Here is a 22432-nt window from a genome sequence, read left to right on the forward strand (position 1 = left end):
CGTTCCTCGTACGCGGTTCAACAAAATTCCAGCTTAACATCAACCCGCACTCAATCTTGTTAATTCAGACCAGACCTCAGTAATCAGGACGGATACGCATGCACACCCCACTTCAGGAGGGGGGAAGAGCTGATCCCTGAAAGCCTGAACAGTCCAACAGGCACATTTTTCAGGAGCAGGAGAGCAGGAGATGATAATGAAGGTGTGTAGGCTCATTTTAAGTGCCTCATCGCCGCTATCAATCAGATCAGACATTTGGTTAAATGCGCCTGCTGGCAGGAGGTTTCATGGAATGCATCATCCAATGAACTATCACCACCCAGAACAAGGAGATAAAAACAAGCCCAAAGCCTATTATGAAAAGCTCATCCGGCTAAATTAAGTTAGCTTGCGCTGGAGCAGGTTCAAGGTTCTGGATGTGTTGCTATGGTGATTTCGCCGGAAATGATCTGGCTAACTCAGGCAGCCAGACATTAGCCAGGTACAGGGGACATCCCAGTTGTTCCAACAACTGTCTGAAGACCACGGCCTTCCACTCGCGGGGATTCGGAGGCGTGATTCTTCTAGCAAATGTAAAGACGCTTGTCCTCATTGCGAGGCGGGTTTACACAAACACACACACACACACACACGGGAATGCCAGTTAAGATGGAACACAGTTGTTTATGAAGAAGTGAAATCCTGCACACTCAAAAAAATATACATCATCAGCAAAATCTCACATATACATTAATGCGTTCTGAGACACACGAGCGTCTTGACTGAAATGATCAGAATCTCTGTAATGGGTCACTAATGCACTTGTAAAGTTTCAGTTGGAGGACCTTGGAAGGGCAAATGTCTGACAACAAGGACCTCTGCAGATTAAAAAACAGAACTGCACAGAAGAGGAGAACCAGAGGCGGCTCCTGCGTACACCTTCTTAATACCCAGTCTGATACTAAAACTTGTGTATCTGCCAATATCGATCTGATACAAGTAAGTTAGTTACGTGTAGGCGTTGGTAAAGAATAATAAACTTGTTTAAAATGCAACATCCACAGCTCCAGGTGCCATTACACCGGACACGGGAGTCACTTGACTCGGGTAAGTGTTTTTTGTTGTTGTCTTTTCGTAGCGTAGAGACGTCTGGTGGAAATGTGTCCACGTCAGCACGACACGGTGCAATCAGCACGTAGCACCTCTGCTGTTGTAAAGAAAAACAGAATGGAAAAAAAAAAAAAAAACATGCATCCTTTTCATTTCACTTTTTTTTGTCCCCGTGGGAACACGCTCAGTCAGGCGGGGACAAACTTATTTGCCATCCGTCCTCAGGACCGCGGCGATGGAATGATCCTCAGTTCAAGTCTTAGCGCCGTCTACCACAGCCAGCTGTCCTGATGCTGGATGCAGTAACACGACTGCTCCAGGATGGCCGACAGCTCCCCGTAGCCGCCCTCCCTCCACGTGGGGAGCAGCCGCTCGCTGTTGAGGGCCTGGAGCTTGGGCGTCCCCTCCTGGAGGACGCGGTACAGGCAGGGCCACCGGCTCTGGATCCTCAGCCTGGTCCTGCGGTCCAGAGTGATGCCGCGCACAATCCTCGTGGCACGGAGCTCGCGCAGGGCCGGCAGTTGCAGACGGGAGAAGACCAGGCCCCGGCTGGGCGACACGTCCAGGAACTCCAGCGACGGGGACTCCAGGGTGTACGAGACGCCCAGGTTCCGGAGCGGCACCAGGATCTGCAAAGTCAGCGACCTCAGGTTGGGCAGGGACTTGGCGAGGGACTGCAGCGTCGTCGGGGTCACCCCTTTAAACACCCAGAAGTATTTGAGCTCCAGGACCCGCAGCTGCTGGAACCGGGTGAGCAGCGACACGGACTCGTCCGACCAGTCGAAGTGCAGCCGCATCTTGGAGACGCGCGGGCAGCGGAGGGTGAGTTTGGTCAGCAGCCCCTGGAAACTGGTCACCTGTGGGATCAAAGCAAAGCTGTGTGTAACAAGAGACATGTTGCCGTGGTTACCAAGCTCCGTCGCCCCAACAGAGCTCTGGAATAGTCACTCACATGGACATTAGTTGTATTTTTTAGCAGCAATACTACAGTGCTTTTTGCTTCTCACACAACTCTCCATAGTTTAGAGTTCACACAGACTGACTTTGATGCATTTGCTTGATGAGAATAAGCGTTCCCCCCCCCCCCCCCCCCCCCCCCAAATAATCTTTCCACGTGGCAACATTGCATTTTGCTGTGTGACGAGATCCCGATAGCTCTGCTAGCACGGCGTCACCGAGCCACAGCCTTCATTTGTAGCACACACACTTTGAGCCGTAGCTCTAACTCACAAGTGACACTATGACAGCATCGACGGCTGAAGTCTGCTGCTGCTGTGATGAAGGTGTGTTAATGGCAAATGTGTCGCCATGGCGACGCAGCAAGCTCAATCTGAACTTTGCTTTCTATACACTACACAGGAGACTTGTGCAGTGTTGTGCAGACTTGTGCAGGAAAAGTATTATTATTATTATTCACTTAATACTAGTGTAAACTTACTATTATGTGTCATACAACTGATACCACAAGTACTATTACTACTAACTTAATCATCATCATCACAATTGAATACAGTATAACATGAAACCTCGATATTTAATGTCTCCTGTGTCAATCATAGGAGAAAAAAAAAAGTGTTTAACTTATATTTTAATATTTCCCTTTCATGCAACTTATCCAGGGACAGGTTATATTTAATAATTACAGGACTAAATTGTTCGGTTCTTAGTTGACTAACATCTTTTCTACCCCATTATTCAAATTTGATCCTTTTTTCATGCTAAATAATTAATTCCAAAGAAACGTATGGGCCGGTCTCTGGTAATCGGAAGACTTTAAGCGCTTTGATTAAAGCAATGATTGATAAGTTGACAATGTCGTACGAGTCTTTATTTGGCTCAACGCGTCAGTTTTGAACATGCGGTTTCAAAGTTCCGACTCAACAGAAGCCCCACAACGATGGTGTCAATCGTAGGACCATGGATCTGATTGCAGTCCAACCCAAACTAATGTTTTCTTTATTCAGTGTTTAGTCTATGAAACATCACAACAACGCAATTTGATGCAGTAAATACTCACTTTTGAGTAGCTGGAATATTTTGCATTGTGCAAATGTGCAAAAATGTCATTGTTTGCCTCCGTTGGTATCGAGCCTCGACATTTGGTCACACGGGAAGTGACAAGCTTTTCATTACAGAAGAAAATATCAACACATTTGTGCATCTCACAATGTCATTTTTCACTTCCTGCACTGAGTAAAAATAGTTACCTGGTCCATCTTTGTAACGTAGTCCTGGTGCGAACTGGAGCTGGCGTGGACCCGGAGGTCCAGCGGCTCCAGCAGAGTAAACGTCCAGTTGAGGTCCAGGTGGCTGAGGTCTCTGCACTGGACGTTGTCCAGCAGGCGGCTCAACAGCTCGCACCACTTGTTGCAGCGATCCCCGAGGTCGAAGCTGGCCTTCAGCGTGAGCAGGCTGGCCCTCCGTGAGATGAGGTGATGGGTGTAGTGGTGCACCCAGGCCTTCCACCTCTCAAACTCGCGGTTGGAGACCAGCAGCCCCTGCTGGGCCAGGTGGAAGACCCCGCGGCGGGAATAGTCCGCCACCCGCCACAGCTTCCACGAGCGGACGAGGCGGCTCCAGCTCGAGCAAACCAGGGCGCAGCTGCATTTGTCCACCTCGTTCAGGAAGCACAGGACGTGCAGCTGGCACTCAATGGGCAGATGGTTGAAAGGGAAGTGGCTGTCTGCCGCTTTCCGCCGGCGGCTCACAGGGACCAGGGGTCTCTTCCGCGGCGACATGACGCGAGGTGACGAAACGATGTCGGTGGACATTGGTGGAGGTCAGGCGGTCTTGTGGTCTGGATTTCCATAAACATCTATTTTCTGGGAATTCTGTTGAGATAGAAGAAATACGTAAAAAGAAAACGGGAAATAATGCGAGATGTAAAGTCTTAGATGAAATAAATGACACATACTCATCGGTTGGTATGTGGCCAATGGAATTGCTGTTCGGTTTGAAGGGGTAAACTGAAATAAACTCAACTTGGTATCACGTGGGGACAGTTCAAAGGTCAATGAGTCGAAGACGTCCCGCCTGCAAACAAGCTTTAGTCGCAGTCAGTGACCAATGAGCCACTTTTTCGACGTTTTCCCCGTTGAAACAAATTAAACGTGCACCTGTGGCGCTCTCATCTATTCAGTTAATGAGTGACTCGTCGGTATTTGCGTCCGTCATGTCTCCTGTCACTCACGTTCTGGCTTCTGTCATAACCAACGGACTCATTCGGACACCCGCGTTGCGTTTAACGCCAGCGTTCTGTGAGAGACTGTCACCTCTCACCGTTATTGAGGCAAAGGTCGTGTCTTTAACCTGTTGGGTCAAAGGAGCCCCTCCGTCCCCCGTCAATAGAAAGCTACGCCGCTAAAAGCTAACGTTAGCAGACAAAGAGACAAAGGGGTACAACATTAAAGCTGAATACATAAGTTGGTCGTTTTTTAAACGTCCCTATATCCGAAGACATAAGACCACGTAAAGCAACACATCAAAACCCAGAGGTTTAAAAAGCCACAAAAGAACCATATTCATTATATTGTCCGCCTACAAAAGCTTTGTTCTGGTGTTGTTTTTTTTTTTTTGTGGCTCGTGATGATCGCGTCATCAACGTGCGTCGGGTCTGGCGTTTTGCACCATGGCGTCGCGCGGAGGGGCGGAGGTAATGTTTGAAAGTAACGCGTTGAGAAGAGCAATCGCCTTCTGTTCACTGCAAATAGCGTATTTAGAGTGTTTTAGCGGAGCTTTGAAAACACGAACCCCCACAGAACTGCAGACCGCGTTTTTACGAGTTTATTTAAAGATCTCGCGCAGAGATCTCGCGAGCGCTCTCTGCCGGTGGCTCATAACACAAATGCTCTTTTCCTGCTGTTTAGTACAGTTTATATATCACCAAAGGGAGCCATTATTACATTATTATTATTATTATTATCATTATTACACCACAACACGGCCGTCCCTCTGATGAACACTTCCACCCTTTTACAACAGAATATTGCGTTATAGATTCTAATTGTGACCAACAGTGTCATCTGTCACTGTATCCGACACACTGTACAGTATCTTGTCGCTACAATCCTCCAGTCCACGCACGTCCATACCGCGTTTATTCATTTGTATGATATTAGAAATAAACTGATGACCCGGTTCAATAATTAATAAAATGCATGTAGCGTACACCAGAATACAGCCATGATTCTGGAGCTGTTTAATCAATAAAGTAATGACAATATTGTAAAACCACTGTACTCTTGAAACTGTAATCAAAAGAATAATACCAATGCACAGCTGTGATTGTATTTACTGGAATGCATGCATGCAGTACAACTGATATGGACTGAGAGACATTCGAAATCAGAGTTTGAACCCACCAGAAGACGCCTCCCAGAGGTGTGGACACTGACTTTCACACCTTTACTGAACTGTATAAACGCCTGTAGTCAACCAGGGTTCTCCAGTTGGCTGGTGGAGGCAACAGACAGTCACTATGGGGGGTCAATGGGCCCTGGGGCCTGTTGATTGCAGAGACCAGATTGTGTTAAAGAGATGTTCTCTTTAACACAACACCCTGTCCTTTATTAAATACTTTTGATTTTAACTTTTCGATCCGCGATGTCTTTTGTCCGTCTGGCGTTTCTTCATTTTAAACACAACAGATAAGAACAGTTGACTGTATTTTTGTTTTATTTCTCATTTTATTGTTGGTCATTGTTGTTGTTTTTAATATATGTTTTATCATATCATCGTAAATACGATTTTCTTTTGTCCGTCCTGACTTGATTTTCTCCGTTTTGTTGTTCTGCGCATCTATTTCTGTCATAGTTCAAATTCCTGCCTCACAAACCATTCAAAGGACTCAGATTTTAAATGCATGTATACATATAATTTAGTGTGTTATTGTGTGGCAGAGGTACAAGAAAAGTATTCTAATTCAAATTATTTTGCTTTTTTATATTTATTTATATGCATGAGTCTACCCATTTTGTGGTGAGTAGATGGCATTGCAGTATGTAATAAAAAAAAGAGGGGAGGTTGCTGGCAGTTGAAGGGTGAGGCTTTCATGTAGCCTCCTCTGGCTGATACCCCCACACACAGGTCTGCATGTTAATTATCACTTTGTCGTCACTTTGTTACTTGATCGCTAGTGCACTTTATGCTTAATATTCAAACTTTTTTAATATTTTAAATGTTTACCTTTAACTTTATTCCCTTGTTTTATACTAACCCATAGCCTTATTCTTTTTTTTTTTTTACCAACCCATTGCATTAGCATTTCATTTTGCTTTATTTATTTATTACTTGTGCACTGCTGTCCTGTTGTCTACACTGTCTACTGTCACGCACCAACCGTCAAGACAAATTCCTTGTATGTTTGACATATTTTGGCAATAAATGTTTCCTGATTCCTGATAAATAAATAATCTATGAATAAATGAATAAATAAATGCTGAATATTTACATATAAACAAATAGATATCATATATTTATTTCTACATTTCTGTTCGCCTATATTTCTTTACGTATTTACGCTTGAGTCATTTTTGACCACCATATGGATGTATCCTTAGTGCGACGGCACAATAAAACGTTCAGTCCGGCCAAATGACCCTCCTGCCCGCCTCCAGCTGGGAGGGGGGGGGGGGGGGGGGGGGCTTTTTCTGCATGGCACGCTTCAACCTCTTCACATTCTTCCGCCTCTGTGACACGACGTGAGGGGAGAACATTTGATGTTCGCATGGCACCGTTGTCGACATAAAAACGCCCTGAGCCCCCCCTGGGGGGGTCTCCATTCTTTTGTTCTACCTCGCGTCACGACACGAGCCCCGTGCGGCGTTCAATGCCACAATTGAGGGATAATATTTAGCAAATAACATAATTGTGCAAAAAAAACACCAATGATGCGCTTGCGGTATTAATATTGAGTTAATCGAAATGATCATTTAAATATAATTCTAAAGAATAAAATGAAATATATATATCAAATGATCCGACAAAAACACTTGTCTCGCCATACATTGTTATTATACATACGCGTTTATAACTGTTAAAAGTGATCAAACTGGGGCTAACTTTGAAACTGTACTAAAATATCTCAACGCCAGGATTCGTGCGCGGTCTGTCGGATGGTCGCTGTCGGGTTTGTTTTGGTCCAGAGGGGCGGTGTCAAAGCCAGCCAATCACCCGAAGGGGCGGGGCCGGGAAGTGTCACGTGGCTCGTACCGTCCCGCCCCTCCCGCCCCTCCTCGTAAAGCGGCGCGTCCTTCATACTCTATTCATTCCTCCCCCCTTTACCCGTGACTCGCGCAGCGCGTCCCCCCGTTACCTTCTCAGCGACGCCACAGAGACACTTTGCCTTCTACCAACGAACACACAGAAGGACAACAACAACAAAAAAAAGAGACAAAGAAACACCCACTATTTCCTTCGCACATTCACAGCGAGGACCGAATAACTGAGATAAATCCTCGACTGCGACACGAGCGAGAGGCTGAACATCCGCCCGCTCCTCCATCCGGGGGCGATCCACCCAGAAGCTTTCCCCCCCTCTATCGAGGACCGACATGAAAACTAAATTCATCAACGGGGTTTCGTCCTCGCCCTCGCTGTCGCTGGACATCCTGGTGACCGAGAACGCGCTGCAGGTCCAGCCCGCCACCGAGGAGGACTGCGGCGGGGAGCCGGACGGGGCCGACCGGCCCGACCCGGACGCCCGCCGCCAGGCGCATCTGTGGTGCCGGGAGTTCCTGCACGGCGCGTGGAAGAGCGTGGCCGAGGACGAGTTCCGCATCGCCGTCATAAGGTAACGAAGGGGGGGCCCCCCCGCCGGCTCCGGCGTCCCGGGGTGGAAGCTCGTCGAGCGGGCGGAAGGATGCTGACGTCCGCCGCGGGCCTCTGTGGTTCTGGATGGAGCTCAGTTCAAACGGGCCTCCTTTTTTAAAAATGCTTTTCTGGGACCACTAACGACGTGGCAGTTAAATAAAACAGAAAAAAATACGTATGTGTGTATATATATATTTTTTTTAATGAAGCTGCAATTTCATTAAAGCAACATTGCTAACAACTATAAAAGGCGCCGCTTTAATTCTTACCAAGTGGCCTATTTTGGTCCTCCAGACCTATGAAAACAATTTATGTAAGGGATTAAGGGATTACAGGCATTAGTCGAGCGAGGTAATGTGACGCTGTTATTATAGTCCCATCACCCTCTGAGACCCGGAGGCCTCTCTTCTTCTTCTTCTTCTTCTTGTTTTGTTGTTGTTGTTGTCTGAAGCCATATCTGTAACAGTGTCCCACCTCTCCACGGTGTCTCCTCCGTCCCACAGGGGCGGTCTGAGCAACAAGCTCTTCCTGTGCAGCCTCCCCGACGGCCTGGACACTGTCGGGGACGAGCCCCGGAGCGTCCTGCTGCGCCTCTACGGGGCCATCCTGCAGGTGGGGGCCGCATTTCTCACCGCGCCGTGTTTTTTTTTTTTTTTAAAGCGCCGCGTCGTTCGCGCCGCGCAGAAGAATAAGAAGAAGAAGAAGAAGAAGAGCGAGTAGGCCGGGCTCTTTTCTCCCTGTAGAAATGTTTGTCTTCTATCACAGAGATGACTCGTCAGAGGTCAGAGGTCAATGTGAGCTGATGATTTACGTAAACAAACGAGGAAGCTTGAACATACGACTGTGTGATGTGTCGCCGCCAGAGCTTGTTGTGTGCGTGACTGCGCGTGTGTCTGCAGCTCATATGCTTATGTACGTGTGTGTGTGTGTGTGTGTGTGCGCGTGTTAGCCATTGTTGTACATGATGATGTACCCCCATGGCTGTACATGCATGTGTTCTTTGCCGTAGGCTTCCCAAAGGAGCGTGCCCTCCTGGGTACTCTTGTTCCCAGGTGAACCCACCAAAAAACACGGTACAGTATGAGATCCCTGAAATCTCAGCCAAATAACAAAGACGTAATACACACAGTTGACGCGGGAAGCAGCGCCAAGAAACGCCTCCTTTCTGTCTCCTTTTTTCTACCCAAAAAAAAAAAAAAAAAAAACCTGCCCCGCGACTCCAAAACGGGCTAAAAAAAAAAAAAAAGTCCGCGTCATTGTTTGTTTGTTGTGGTCATAGAGGCGTGAAGGTGATCTGGCGCTACTGTCTCGGGTGTAGCGTATAAAGCCGAAGCGGCTACGAGTCACCCGCCGTCGAGCAACAGGAGGTCAAAACCAGCGCACGTGGCGCCCGCGTCCCGCTGCTCTCTCAGCCTTGAAATCCTGCATTAAGCATTAACTAAAGCCCGTGTCATGAAGGGCAACGCGGGGCTTTTATTGCCGCGGGGCGTCCTGACAGAGAGCCAAAGTGTCCTTCACCACGGCAACCGCAGCCGTCTCCACCCGGGACGGTCGCGCCGCTGCGACTCAGGAGCCCCTGAGTGCCGCCGCCGCCGCTGCCAATGATTAAAAACGCGGGCCCGACTCAGCGTTTCTCGGCGAGGAAGATATGCGAGCAGCATGTTCGGGTGTTGAGCATCTAAAATAAATACGTTTAAATCAATCTGGCTTCACGGCCACAGTTGTCAGAGGTGACTTGAGCTCCTCAGGATTCCATCGGGACGGCGTTTTTATTCAACGCGTTGATGAAAGACGCGTCGTGTAGTTTATAGTGACCACTTGCAGGCCGGTGAGGTCTAGTGCCCGCGGCGGCGGCGGCGGGGCGGCGGGGCGGGGGTGGGGGGGTCTCCACTAAATGCATGTTCTACGTTGGACCACACGCACTGATACCGACTGCGTGCGCGCCCTTCCCACAGTGGGACGTCCCACACCAAACAACGGGTTTAGTACTTGGCTATAGAAGTGCTATAATCCCCCCCCTCCCAAAAGCGGCGTCCTGTCGGCCCGGCGGGGTCGCGGCTGGCTGTGGATGTTCACGAACGCCCGTATTCACGGATTCGCTCTTCTCTCTTCTGCTCACAGATGTCCTGTAACAAAGGGGATTCTCGACAGTCAAACAAAGAAAATCTCTTCCAGGTGAGTCGCCGCCGATTTGCATATTGATGATTATAAATAATTCTCTTTATTATTTACCTTATTCACCACGATGGGTTTTACTGAACTAAGTGAGTCATATGAAATGAATTTAACTGTAATACGTCCAAGGACAACGAAACGTTTAGAAGCAGAGACGCTTTCTGGGAGGAATCTCGCCCCCCTCCCTCCTCCCGCCCCACCACCGTTGGCCTAGAAGCGATTTCCTCCCCCCGCCGCGACCCCTGACGGAGGCGAGGTCATCTGCCCCGTTGGCTCTGGCCTCCCGCCCCTCGAGCTCGGCGGCAGTGACACGCGGCGGCACAACGAGCGCGTCGGACGTCGCTCAGGACTCGGTAGTTTTCCGCCGGATTGTTTGCGTCAGTATTTTAGTGGTTGTTTCACAACCGGACCCTGTTTATTTCGAGCCCCCTTATCGCTGGTCTTTGACAGCGGTTAGATAAACGCGTCACAGCGGCTCGTGTCGATGTTGGATGGGTTGGATGCGGCCTTTGGACCGTGATTCAAACCCCCCCCCCCCCCCACAACGGGTTAGCTGACACAAACAACCGAGCAGATAAGCATGTTGTCAGCGCACACTGCACCTGCCTGGCGGCTCCAGGAGGGCCGGCGTGAGACCACGTCGGACCGGGGCGGCTCCTCGCCATTCAAAAAGGGAGGGGGTTGGGAGCTCTCTTGGAGGGGGGGGGGGGGGGGGGGGGGGGGGCGATGCGTCTGTGCTTTGTCAACAGCTGTCGATGATTAACTTTTGAGCGGGTAGAAGAAGAAGAAGAAGACGACAAATCAAACAGAGCGCTAAAACAAACGCACATGGCGTTTAAAGTGGGTCAGCGGAGGAGGGGCTGCGGAGTGGGGGCGTCGGGGCCGCACGCCCACGCGGCGCTTCCTCCCCGACGATGGAGGTGCAACGTGAAAGCAAGTGGCCAGAATATTTGGGTGAAAAATGTAGAAAAGAGGTTGCGTCTGCAGAAATAGCTTGTGTGTATATTGCTAGGTGGCTAATGGCTAGCTGGTTGCTAGCTAGGTCAGTTGCAGCTGGTGGATTTATGACAAAAATAAACCCCCCATTGACATTATGACCGTGACTATTGCCCCTTTCCCCAAATATTTACTCAATTATGTTTCGGATGTTAATAATAATAATTTAAATGTATCGACCTGGTGGACAGAAATAGAGACTTTGCGTTTTGAGGTCAACGCGTCTCAATCCTGATCCTGGGAGGGAGCCGTTGGTATCGAGTGGCTCTGTAGAGGTTTTTTTTGTTTTGGGAAAGGCGAACATCAGAGCGGGCCGGCGTTGTCTCCCTGGGGGGGGTCGGCGCTTCCTGCTGGACGGCTCGAGCACGGAGCACATTCCTGCTGCCTCCTGCCACACAAAAACCAAAAACAACACCCCTGCAGAGCTCCAAAGCGCCGGGCTTATCTGAAGGTCATTTTCGCCACTTAAAACACTTAACTTATTCGAGCCGGGGGCCCTCCTCCCGCCGAGACCCCCCCTGCTGTCCGTCCTGGGACGAGGTGAAACAATTCGGTCGCTGATCCGTTGCAGGAACGTGTGGAGAAATATGAAGGATGTCTCAGCTAGTTTACCTCCTTACTGGTAAAACAACCCCCCCGGTCCCAAGACGTTGCTCCCACCAGCCAGCGTTCCAGGTTCCCACAGTTTAAATCTCCCCCCCCCCCTTAAATCTCCCCCCTCGGCTCCGCCGCCTGTGTGTGGCGAAGCCCGGGGGCCGTCCGTCTTCTCCACACAATGCAGCGAATCAGGGGCCATTCGGGCTGCCGGGCTCGTGCTTGGTGGGAGAGGAGCTTTTTTTTCCCCAGGCGACCTTGAGCCAACCGTGGACTCGGAGCTTGTGTGTGTGTGTGTGTGTGTGTGTGTGTGTGTGAGACCTTTTGTGTGTCTCTTGAGATAAAAGGCAGAGAGGCCCACGAACCCCCAACCACAGCTTTTCACCTCCCTCAAGCCGACCCGTCCGGCTCCATTCGGTCCTGTATCGGTACTCCACGCACACACACACACACTAACACACACGCACACACACACACGTGCTCTCTCCCCGCTGGGAGGCAACGGCGAATTCCACCAAACCGCACCGCTGAAATCCACACGAAACGAATGTTCCTCGTCGAACCGTTTCAGTGGGTTGGTTGTACAATTTACGGCGTTTTTTCCCAAACTAAATCGATAAAAGGTTGGAAAAAAGGTTGTTTCCAGACGCCGCGTCCCTCACAATCCGATGAAATGCCTGAGCTGCCGCCTTTCTTCACCGCCGTGTGTGTGTGTGTGTGTGTTCAGGGCGCGGAGGCCATGGTGCTGGAGAGCGTGATGTTCGCCATTTTGGCGGAGAGGGAGCTGGGGCCCAAACTCTACGGCATCTTCCCCCAGGGCCGCCTGGAGCAGTACGTCCCTGTAAGTAACCCGAAACTAAAATTAAAACGAACGACAGCGAGTCGGTCCGGTGCTTTTGCTGATGATCCGACTAGCAGCGTTTGATTGATTTTTAAGAAAGAAGAAATATTAAATCAAACTTGTTTTTTGATCGACACTCCGGTTAATTAACTGACCATTGACGACAAACGAAAGAACCACGAAACATCCGCTCGGTGTCGCACTATTGTACCTTCTACTCCCGGACGAGGATCCGTTTGACCTCGGCCGACCTCATTTAGCACTCGGGTCAACTGTGAAAGACGGGACAACTGTGCGTGGAGCGACGGCGATCCCACCAGACCAAAGCAGTCGAGTGCAGCTCGAATGAACACTGTATTAAACCATGATAAGAATCAAATCTGACCGACTGATGCTGCCGCGTCCACAGAGTCGCAAGCTGGACACGCGTGAGCTCGCCGACGCCGGCATCTCCGCCGAGGTCGCCGAGAAGATGGCCCAGTTTCACGCCATGAGGATGCCCTTCAACAAGGAGCCCAAGTGGCTCTTTGGGACTATGGACAAGTGAGTGATTTGGGTCTGACCGGCCCGCGACACACGAATATTTAGTGTTTTTTCTCTCATGTATGTTTTGTTTTGTGTAGTAATTTTGTAAAAGGTTTTTTTACATTCTATTAGGTGAAGGCTTCAAATGAGCCCCGGTTCGGCTTTTTGCATCTGTGAGACTCATTTATTTCTGTTTATGGTCGTTTATTTGCTCATTTTGTGTCGCTTGAATTGTGCAGAAACTTTTAGTTGGCGACAACGCAGCTTAAATAACGCTGCATGATGAAACGATGCTGTCACGGGACTTTTTAAGAATGACTCCTCGTCATGGCAACCCCCCCTCTCACGCCCCCGTCACTTTCGTTCTTCAAGTTTAGATGTTTGCTTTCATAATTGGTAATCAATTGATTGAGTATTTGCGGGTTGTGGGATTCTCATTTATTGTCACGTCGTGCTCATCAAGTAGTTCACGTTGACCCTAAAGCGTATTCAGAGAACGCGCCGACCCCCGCGTGGCGGCGCACACGTGTTTTTGGGGGGAAAGGGTTCATGTGTGTGTCTGTGTGTGTGTGTGTCTCTCCACAGGTACCTGAGCCAGGTCATGAGGCTGAAGTTCACCAGAGAGTCTGAGCTGCGCCGCTTCAACCGCCTGCTGGGCTACGACCTGCCGAAGGAGATGGAAATGCTCAAGTGTGTTCACACACACACACACACACACACACACACACACACACACACACACATATATAATATAATGCAATATGTAATATAAGCTCGATCCTCCTCTGTCTTTGTGCTCAGGTCTCTTCTGGAGTCCACGCGCTCTCCCGTTGTCTTCTGCCACAACGACTGTCAAGAAGGTACAACGCGTGCACGCGGAAAGCCCCCCGCCCCCCCCCCCCGTCCCCCCGGCCCCCGCGCCGGCGATTCCGTTTCACGGGAGCTGACTTTGTGCGTCGCGCGTTGCTTTTTCCTCAGGAAACGTGCTGCTGCTGAAGCGCGGCCGGAGCTCCGACAAGCAGAAGCTCATGCTGATCGACTTTGAGTACAGCAGCTACAACTACAGGTGAGGAGGCGCCGCAGAGCTCACGGGCTCGACGCCGCGGTTCTGTCTGTGCAGCCACAACGTAATCTTTCACTTCACAGCTCACGAGGAAATGACTGCTCTCTTCTCCTACCAACATTTCACTTTACTACTTAATCTGACGTCTGAGCCAAATACCCTCCAATTGAATTCTGTGTTTCCCTATTTCTACTTTTTGCTACACTGTAACTTAAGACTTTGATTAACGAGGCACGTGCCTCCTCGCTGTTCGCGTGCACCCGTTTCAAAGGGAGGACGCAGTGGTTCAGCCGGTTCCTCCACAGTTGCAGAAGTGAGATTCTCTAGAGGTCCTTCGGAGAAAGACAGTGGCTGCTGTGGCCGTGCATGTGCAGAGAGAAGCCGTTTGAATGACACGGATCTCCGGGGGGGGGCGGGGTCATCCACACCAACAGCAGCACAAAGCGCCTCTTCGTCTGGCTCGCGGTGCGTCCGGCGACGTCTAGTCGAGGGACATTCAATGAAGCTTTTGAGCTCGACGCCCGTGTTGAAACATTCCCTGCAGCTGATCTGTGGAATGGAGCCAGTGACGAGGCGCAGGGTGGAGGTGGAGGCCTGGAGGAGAGGGGTGGTGCAGGAACCTAGGAATGCAGGGGTGCAAACCTGTCACCTTTCGGCGAAATTCGCCGTTTTTTTGTTTCAAAATAGGTCATTTGTGTGATTTTTTTTTTTTTTTGGGGGGGGTCCGGTCCTCCAAGTAATCTGCGAACGCGAGCTGTGATGAATATTTTTTCCAACTCGTGTCATCATGTCATGTTTGGGGTCTATAGCCGTCTAGATGCCGTAATAGACGGGAGTGACGCTGCGAGAACGTCCGTCTTTCTAACGTAGGCTAACGTGCTAAATGTCAGACGGTCGGCTGACAGACGCCACGCAAATCACATCAACCGTCTTTGCTGGTCACAACAACGGTGTTGTCGGGTAATACAGCGTCTATTCCCTCGGGAACTTTTGAAAAATCTTAAGCGAGAAAACGCCGAAAAAATGTACCTACCTTACCTTCACATTAAAAAATCCTAAAATAAATAATTGGAAATCATCGGCTTACTCTGATATCAATGTAATGTTAGCGAATTGCTAATATTTATTCTGTTGGTCCAAAGCGAAATCTATTCAAAAAAAAAATAATATATATATATTTATATATATTTATTCCCCGAGGGGGTTCGGATCTTTGGGCCTGCATGTCCCTCCCCCTCCATGAACACGCCACACCGAAACACTCCCCCACGTCCCACCGCCGCCTCCTGTGGCGCTGGACGCATGGACCGGCCCACCGCGCAGACGCACAAAGCACGAGAGCAGGAAGAACACACACAGTGTGTTCGTCTCAGTGGATGGAGGTAGCTGGACGTGGAAACGGAAAAAAGGGACAATTGCGATTCGTGAGACGCCCCCGAGAGCAGCGGGAGGATTTTTGTGATTCTCTTGGTATCCGTGTGGGAACCAGCGTGCCGAAGTGTTGCCGTCTGTTCGTCCCGCTCAAAATCTCACGTCGTCACTGCGATTCTTCAATAGTGGAGGCGTTTTCACTTCGCGGGCCTCTCTGGCAACATGCGGCCGATTGTTCTCCCCCAATTATTCAGGAATCAGGAAACATTTATTGCCAAAATATGTCAAACATACAAGGAAGGACAACAAGACAGCAGTGCACAAGTAATAAAATAAAGTAAAATGAAATGCTAATGCGATGGGTTCGTATAAAACAAGGGAATAAAGTTAAAGTTAAAAATTTAAAATATTAAAGAAGTTTAAATATTAAGCATAAAGTGGCTTATTATTGTATTATTATTATTATTGTGGCTAAAATAATTTTGACCCAATATATTATCCTAATAATCATTAAAATATGCACATATAATATAACATATTAAATAAAATATTTGAAACTGAAGCAAATAGTAGGTTTTTTTTAGCATGATAGCAAACTAGACAGAAACCAACTCAAACTGTAGCATATTTTGGATGGAATGACGAACGCCAATTTATTCCAGATGATTATTCCAGATTATTTTTAGTGCAAACGGCAAAATCCCCCGGTTTCTTTGAGGGGGAACCGACTCCCTGTTTGCCGAATTAAATCTCCTCCATCGGACGTCACTGAAGGAAATAAACGGCCTTCGGTCCGGAGCTTTTCATTCATCGGCGTCTCTCTGCTCCCCTCGCAGGGGATTCGACATCGGCAACCACTTCTGCGAGTGGATGTACGACTACAGCTGCGAGGAGAGCCCCTTCTTCAAAGTGGACGCTCAGGCGTACCCCTCGAAGGCCCAGCAGGTGGGCGCCACGCACACGCCACCCGCCGCCGCGTTATCGCCGGCGTTCTGACTCGTCTCGCGTGTGTGTGTCTCTACGCAGCTGCACTTCATCCGGAGCTACCTGCGCGAGTCCCACCGGGGGTTCGGCGGCCTGAGCGAGGGGGAGCAGCTGGAGCTGATGGAGCAGCTGCACGTGGAGGTCAACAGGTGAGCGCCGCCGACGCACGTCCACGTCCCGGACAGGTGGAAACAAAGTGGTGATTTGGGGTTTTTTTTTTACCCCCCCCCCGCTCTAGGTTCTCCCTGGCGTCACACTTCTTCTGGGGCTTGTGGTCCACCATCCAGGCTCGGCTGTCCACCATCAAGTTTGGCTACCTGGTGAGTAAAGTTCTAGCCTTTAAAAAAGACGTTTGCCTGACACAAACCCCGCGGCGAGGCCAAATTAGCACGCTAACCGGCTAATCAGCGGCAGCTGAAGACAAACTCTTCCGCGTCGGACGGTTATTCAGTGTCAATATTGACTGAAGCTTGTCGATGTCACCGTGCCTTCTGGGCAGCTTTAGTGGTTGTCCAACAGTCCGTCCACAGAAGGACAACACAACCCTTTCACATCTTAACGACATAACAGGATTATTTTGTATCGCTCCGACGTTGTTATCCACCGTATGCTGTAAATACTTCAGGATCAGGAATCAGGAAACATTTATTAGCCAAAATATGTCAAACATACAAGGAATTTGTCTTGGCTTGTCTTTATTAATACTTTACCAGCATATATACATGTGCAATAATGTAGCACATAAAACCGTCTGTGGTTGCTTTGCTATAGTGCATTGTGTGGTATTGCTAAGGAGGACTGTGATTGTAATATCGTGACATGGCCTCGTTCAGTAGTCTCCCATTAAACGCTCTCCCGAGTCTTCAGCCGGAGGTTCGATTCCCGGGACCTCAAGAGGCCTCTCGTAGCTGTGAGCACGGTGTGTGACAGCGTGTGAACGGTGACAGGAAGTGCTGAAGAGCCTTCTGAGTGGTCAGAAGATATCGGGCTAATTCAGGAAGGCTGGAAAAACAACTTTCCAGCGGAAATTGTGCTGCAGGTCAGACGGCGTTCCTCTGAAGGAGAACCCGGCGAGCGTAATGAAGGGACAGGCGAGTTAGAAAACATGCAGCTGAGACGAAAACAAACCAGGACGTGACACTTTCATCACGAGCGTTCTTTGACCTTGAAACTCAAAACTCCCCGCGGTGACCTTCAAAATCAGCAGCGACAACAGGAACGAATTTCGTGAAAGAAACCAGTGTTTTCCGTCCAGACATCGTCCAGTGCGACGTGCGTTTGCGCTCATATCTATTCCCGTGTCGTAGGAGTATGCCCAGGCCCGATTTGACGCCTACTTCCAGCAGAAGAAGATCTGGGCGGTGTAATGGAGCCACGCCGTTGGACGGGACCTGAACATGCAAGACCGAGAGAGACTCCACCCTCTGCGCTTTCCTCCTGCAGGGGGGTGGGTGGGGGGGGGGGTCTGCTGGCTACTGTTGGTGTGTTGACCAAATGCCAAAACTTGATCACGCGGTGCTTAAAAGGTACACCCCTTGCCCTAAAAAAAAAGAAGACCATTGCCGTTCGAAGTTTACACTGCTCCTCCCCCTCCCCTGAAAAACAAACACAAAATACAAAAACCCCCCCTAACCTGTACTAACCTCCATCGCTGCCCTCCGCTTCTGCCTGGGTGGGACCATATCACTAACACAAGGGTTGCTCGGGGAGGAGCTGCAGCTGGATTGGAAGTGTTGACATTGCATCAATGTGTCTGTATTGCTCATTCCCATTGTGGAAACGCTCGGTTGGAAATAACCAAAATGTGAACCGCTCTTGCTAGATTGCTGCTCGCGAAAAGCGGTCAGTCGCTGGATATGTATATTATATATAGACCTCGACGTGCCGGTAACCGGGCGCTGTCTCCTACTGTTTACTGGTGTGATCGTGAAATTGATCGACAGGTCGGAGTGATATCTACACTTGTAGATATTAGAAGCTTTCTTCTTGTCAGATTTTCTTTTTTTTTTTTTTTTTGCAATTGTCGTATTTGGGATTTCCTTCAGACCAAATCCGATTATGTGGTATTTCCAAGTATGAGAAGAGGTTCCTTTTAGTTGGGGGGGGGGGGCTGGTTAAACGTTAAAACATCGGGTATCTTCATTGCTTTTAGGTCTGGTTCTTGGTGGCTTCCCAACTAATAATTCTGTGACTCTCTATCAACCCGTTTGGATTTCTGCTGACTCGCTGTGTAGTTTACACATTAGGTATTGACATCAGCACTTCTTATTTAGCCAAAAAGACATTCCAACCACGCTTCATAAGCCTGGGAAATCGTTGCTTAGCAGCCAGGTAACCCTACGGCTTTTTTTTAAACTTACTTTTACATTCTTATTATACTATATTTCATTGTTGCACTGAAGGAAACATGTGAAACCGTGGTAATGTTTTCTTTGGTGTTACTGGGCTATTTGGCACAAGTGCCTACTGCTATTGTCGTAGTGAGTTGCTCGCTTAGACAAAATGTGCAATTTTACTTTGTTAAAGAGAAATTGTTGGGAGAGCTGAGTCCAATCAAACCTTTTCAGTTAGACACATATACTCATTTTATGGCCACTGTCTGGATGCACCTGTAACAAAGGGAAGAAGTGTGCACTCTGTGTCCTCACGTCGCGTTTCTCTGCTGGGCGAACTGTCCCATGTCCAGGCACTACGTGTTCAAGCACATCAAAACGTCTCTTTTAACAGACACCCACACGTTGTTATTGAGCAAAACATCCTGCAATATTAAGTAGCAGTGTGTCCTTAAACAATACAATCGTCCTGCACTCATTTCCACTTTTGGGTTTGGCCGCTTTGGCGCGTGACGCGTTCGTTTCCAAATTTCTGTTGGTTTGGATTCACGGACGCATCCCGCATCACGCGTCTCAAACGGACGGATTCGCGACACCTTAAGAGCTTTTATTTGCTCGGCGCCATCTGTCACGATTAGCATTCCTCTTTCCACCCTGATGGATAACAGCGGCAATGAGCTAGCCGCCTAGCTAGCCACTACAGTAGCAGTATATAACAGATTTCACCAGAAATGCTAATAGTAGCAGCAAACTGTTCCATGCTACAACCACATGTTTTGCATTTTAAATATTGCTCCTCGTGAAGAAAACCAGACTAAACAGCCCACTGGGCATCGAGGTTTGACCGCCTGTCGCTAGTCCGCTAATTTTCATTGTTTCCAGATCAATCTTTTTAGCCTCTATAAAAAAAAAGTTATATTTTAAATATGCACTTTACCACTTCAAACATTGCGTTCGATTTGCATTTTATTTGCTCAAAAAAGCCCCCAGCGTGTAAAAGGTCTTGTTTGGCTACTTAGCTCACATACTTGTTTGTATCCCTCCCCCCCCAAAGATGAAAGCTCTCCTGGTGCGCTTAGCAACCATGACACTTCCATTGGGCCACGTTGCCGGGTCACAGTTTGAACATCCAACAAAGACCAGGACAGAGCTGCTACCGTTTAAAACTCTTAATATTACCCCAATACTACGCGGCCTGTGTGCTAGCAGTGAACACGCTCTTGTTTCTGATTGGACAATCACTGTTTGGGTTTCGGATCCAGCAAGTCAATTGAAAAACAACATATTTGCTTTAGGTAGTTTTTAAGTAATACTGCATGGAAATATCACCGTCGATGCTCGTTTTCCACAAAGTGTTGGATTGGATATTTCATGCAGACCTGAGCACTGGCATTTAGTGTGGAAGCAACCAAGTGACCTTTGTTAACTAAACCGAACCCGACACTAGTCGCGCTGTTACAGGAACCATCCCGAAGTGTTAGAATGTCTACTGAGGCACTTTTGATCGGAATACATTTACTTTAGTGTTTTCACGTGGGAAACATTTGAAGGTTGTGGAACTGTGACTCTTAGTTTAATTTTACATGCAAGTGAATTTATTGTATTTTTCATTGTGATGTTTCTTTGGATTTACTGTATAGTTAGATTTTATTTTGCGACTCCGCGTGTCGTGGATTATACTCATGGTGTACTCAAAAAGAGTTACGGCTGCATTTCCTTCTCTAGCAATAGTCTAATTTAGTGTCTGTTATTTTTTACCATTCAGTGTCTCTTTCTTCTACCGAACTTAACACTAAGTTTTGGTTTTTAATCTATTAAATATATTTGTCCTGACTGTACCTTCACTCTCGTTTTCGTCCCTTTACATGATTTCCACGAATTAGTTATATCAAAAATGGCCACTACGATCTGTACCTTCGATCAAAATAACATTTTGATTGGTTCCAACTAAATTGTGGAAAAGTAAAGAACAAACAAACTCGCTTCTGTTTATACATGTTATTAAATATATGTATCATTCCCTGACAAAAATACAGAGGGTCATGCAAAAAAAATATCCAAATGAAGAATCTTCATTCTTAATGAATGTACATAGTGTTAAAATTAACAAACATTTTGTTATGTGAAAGCACCCACAGCTACAGCGTCATGTGACTCACACTGGTAACCGTTGCTCTCTATGCAGTTATACTGAACGCTTACGTACTCATGGAAACATAACGGCAAAGCCTTTTGGGTGAATTGCAGCGGCGTAGAAAAGACTTTGGCTGTAAATGTACTTTTCTGCTCTGCACCAACAAGAAATAAAAGAGAAAACAACTCGCTGACCAGTGTGTTCTTTTGGTTCGGGGGGGAGGGGGAGGGGGGGTACCCATTAATGCAATTAATATTAATAATTCAAGCTAAATGCTAACTGCATTCCACTTGCTTGTGAGGACTATGCTAACGATAGCATAGAGGCTAGGTAGCCATAGAAGGCACCACATTTAGCATGTTAGCGCGGCGGGTCAGCATGCTAACACCTAATTAGCAGGAAACACATCCGATGAGTCGTTAGTTCTCTAAAACGTCTCGGACCGATGAGACGCACCTTTATGGTAATACACACAATGACAATAAGAAATGCTCCAATAAGAGCAAGAAATATAAGAAATGCTTATCTTTTTTCACCAGCTGAGCTTATTTGTTAACTGTTGCATCTTGTGCCGCTAACAGGCAATCAAACCACGTCGGAAAAAAACAATGACGTGTCTCATTCTCATCATGATGTGGTTACTGAATTAAGATTCCATGTCTATTAGTGACACAGAACAGCCAGTACCATGTCGGATAATATGCCATGTCTGTATGTGGTATCGTAGGATAAAAGCTGGAACTCGCCACTAATATTGGCCAAGTGGACCCAGTTAAATGCACAAATATAACTTAACTCAATGAGCAGTTTCTGTTTGAAACATGCATTAATAAACATAACATCAGGCTGATAGAAATACACCTCGACAGCCACACACACAGTGAAAGATACTTAATTATATCCCAGGTAAACACCACTTAATTACTACATCATACACATACAGTTGTCGCTAACTACTACGACTGTATGAGTGTGTCGTTCGGCGCTTCTGTCTGCTGGTTTTGATGGATTCCTGCCTTGTACCCACAACAAGTAAATGTCTATATAAAGCCAAACCCCGACACTGTGGCTGCAGAATATAAAAGCTGACATGGTGGCTCAAGTTACTGCAGCAATCAGCCCGAGTAGTGCATGCCGAGGCAGGCCAAAAAAGAAAGAGGGGGGGGGGGCACTAATGGAGTGGATGGTCCAAAACCCTTCAGTGTGATGGATGATTGGGGCTTTCTTCTTCTACCTTTGACAAAACGGCACATTCTCGCCAAAATGGATGTTGATTTTATATGTGTCGAGTTCCCTCATCTCAAACTACAGTTTCAACAAGCGTAGTCCATGTGTGACACCGCCCCCCCTCCGGTCTCCCAAACATTCCTGTCGCTGTGGACAATGACGCATAGAGGACAGAGAGACAAAGGTCAGAGGGACAAGAAGAGGCAAAGGGAATGAGGTAAACGTAAGGGAATGTAGGAGCGGTGTGTGTGTTTATGGCTCGGGGTTTGAGAGGAATGCAGCGTCACGGC

The 22432-nt window shown here is 48.1% G+C and overlaps 2 protein-coding genes across 2 annotated transcripts; one reads left to right on the forward strand and one right to left on the reverse strand.

Annotated features, from left to right (window-relative positions):
* Nucleotides 1-643: 643 nt before the first annotated feature.
* LOC120809576 (uncharacterized) lies at nt 644-4696 on the reverse strand. The gene is made up of 3 exons (XM_040163480.2): nt 4004-4696; nt 3297-3920; nt 644-1946 (listed from the first exon to the last, which is right to left on the reverse strand). Exons 2-3 carry the CDS (start codon nt 3858-3860, stop codon nt 1359-1361), a joined length of 1152 nt encoding a protein of 383 aa, XP_040019414.1. The 5' UTR covers nt 3861-3920; nt 4004-4696; the 3' UTR covers nt 644-1358.
* Nucleotides 4697-7349: 2653 nt separating this feature from the next.
* On the forward strand, nt 7350-21105 carry LOC120809580 (choline kinase alpha). The gene is made up of 12 exons (XM_040163491.2): nt 7350-7879; nt 8403-8511; nt 10021-10074; nt 12392-12505; nt 12915-13048; nt 13616-13720; nt 13832-13890; nt 14009-14096; nt 16301-16409; nt 16491-16597; nt 16687-16768; nt 17756-21105. The coding sequence occupies exons 1-12, from the start codon at nt 7641-7643 to the stop codon at nt 17813-17815; spliced, it is 1260 nt and encodes a 419-aa protein (XP_040019425.2). The 5' UTR covers nt 7350-7640; the 3' UTR covers nt 17816-21105.
* The last annotated feature ends 1327 nt before the right edge of the window (nt 21106-22432 follow it).

The sequence above is a fragment of the Gasterosteus aculeatus genome, chromosome X (assembly GCF_964276395.1).
Source record: "Gasterosteus aculeatus chromosome X, fGasAcu3.hap1.1, whole genome shotgun sequence".
NCBI lineage: Eukaryota > Metazoa > Chordata > Actinopteri > Perciformes > Gasterosteidae > Gasterosteus > Gasterosteus aculeatus.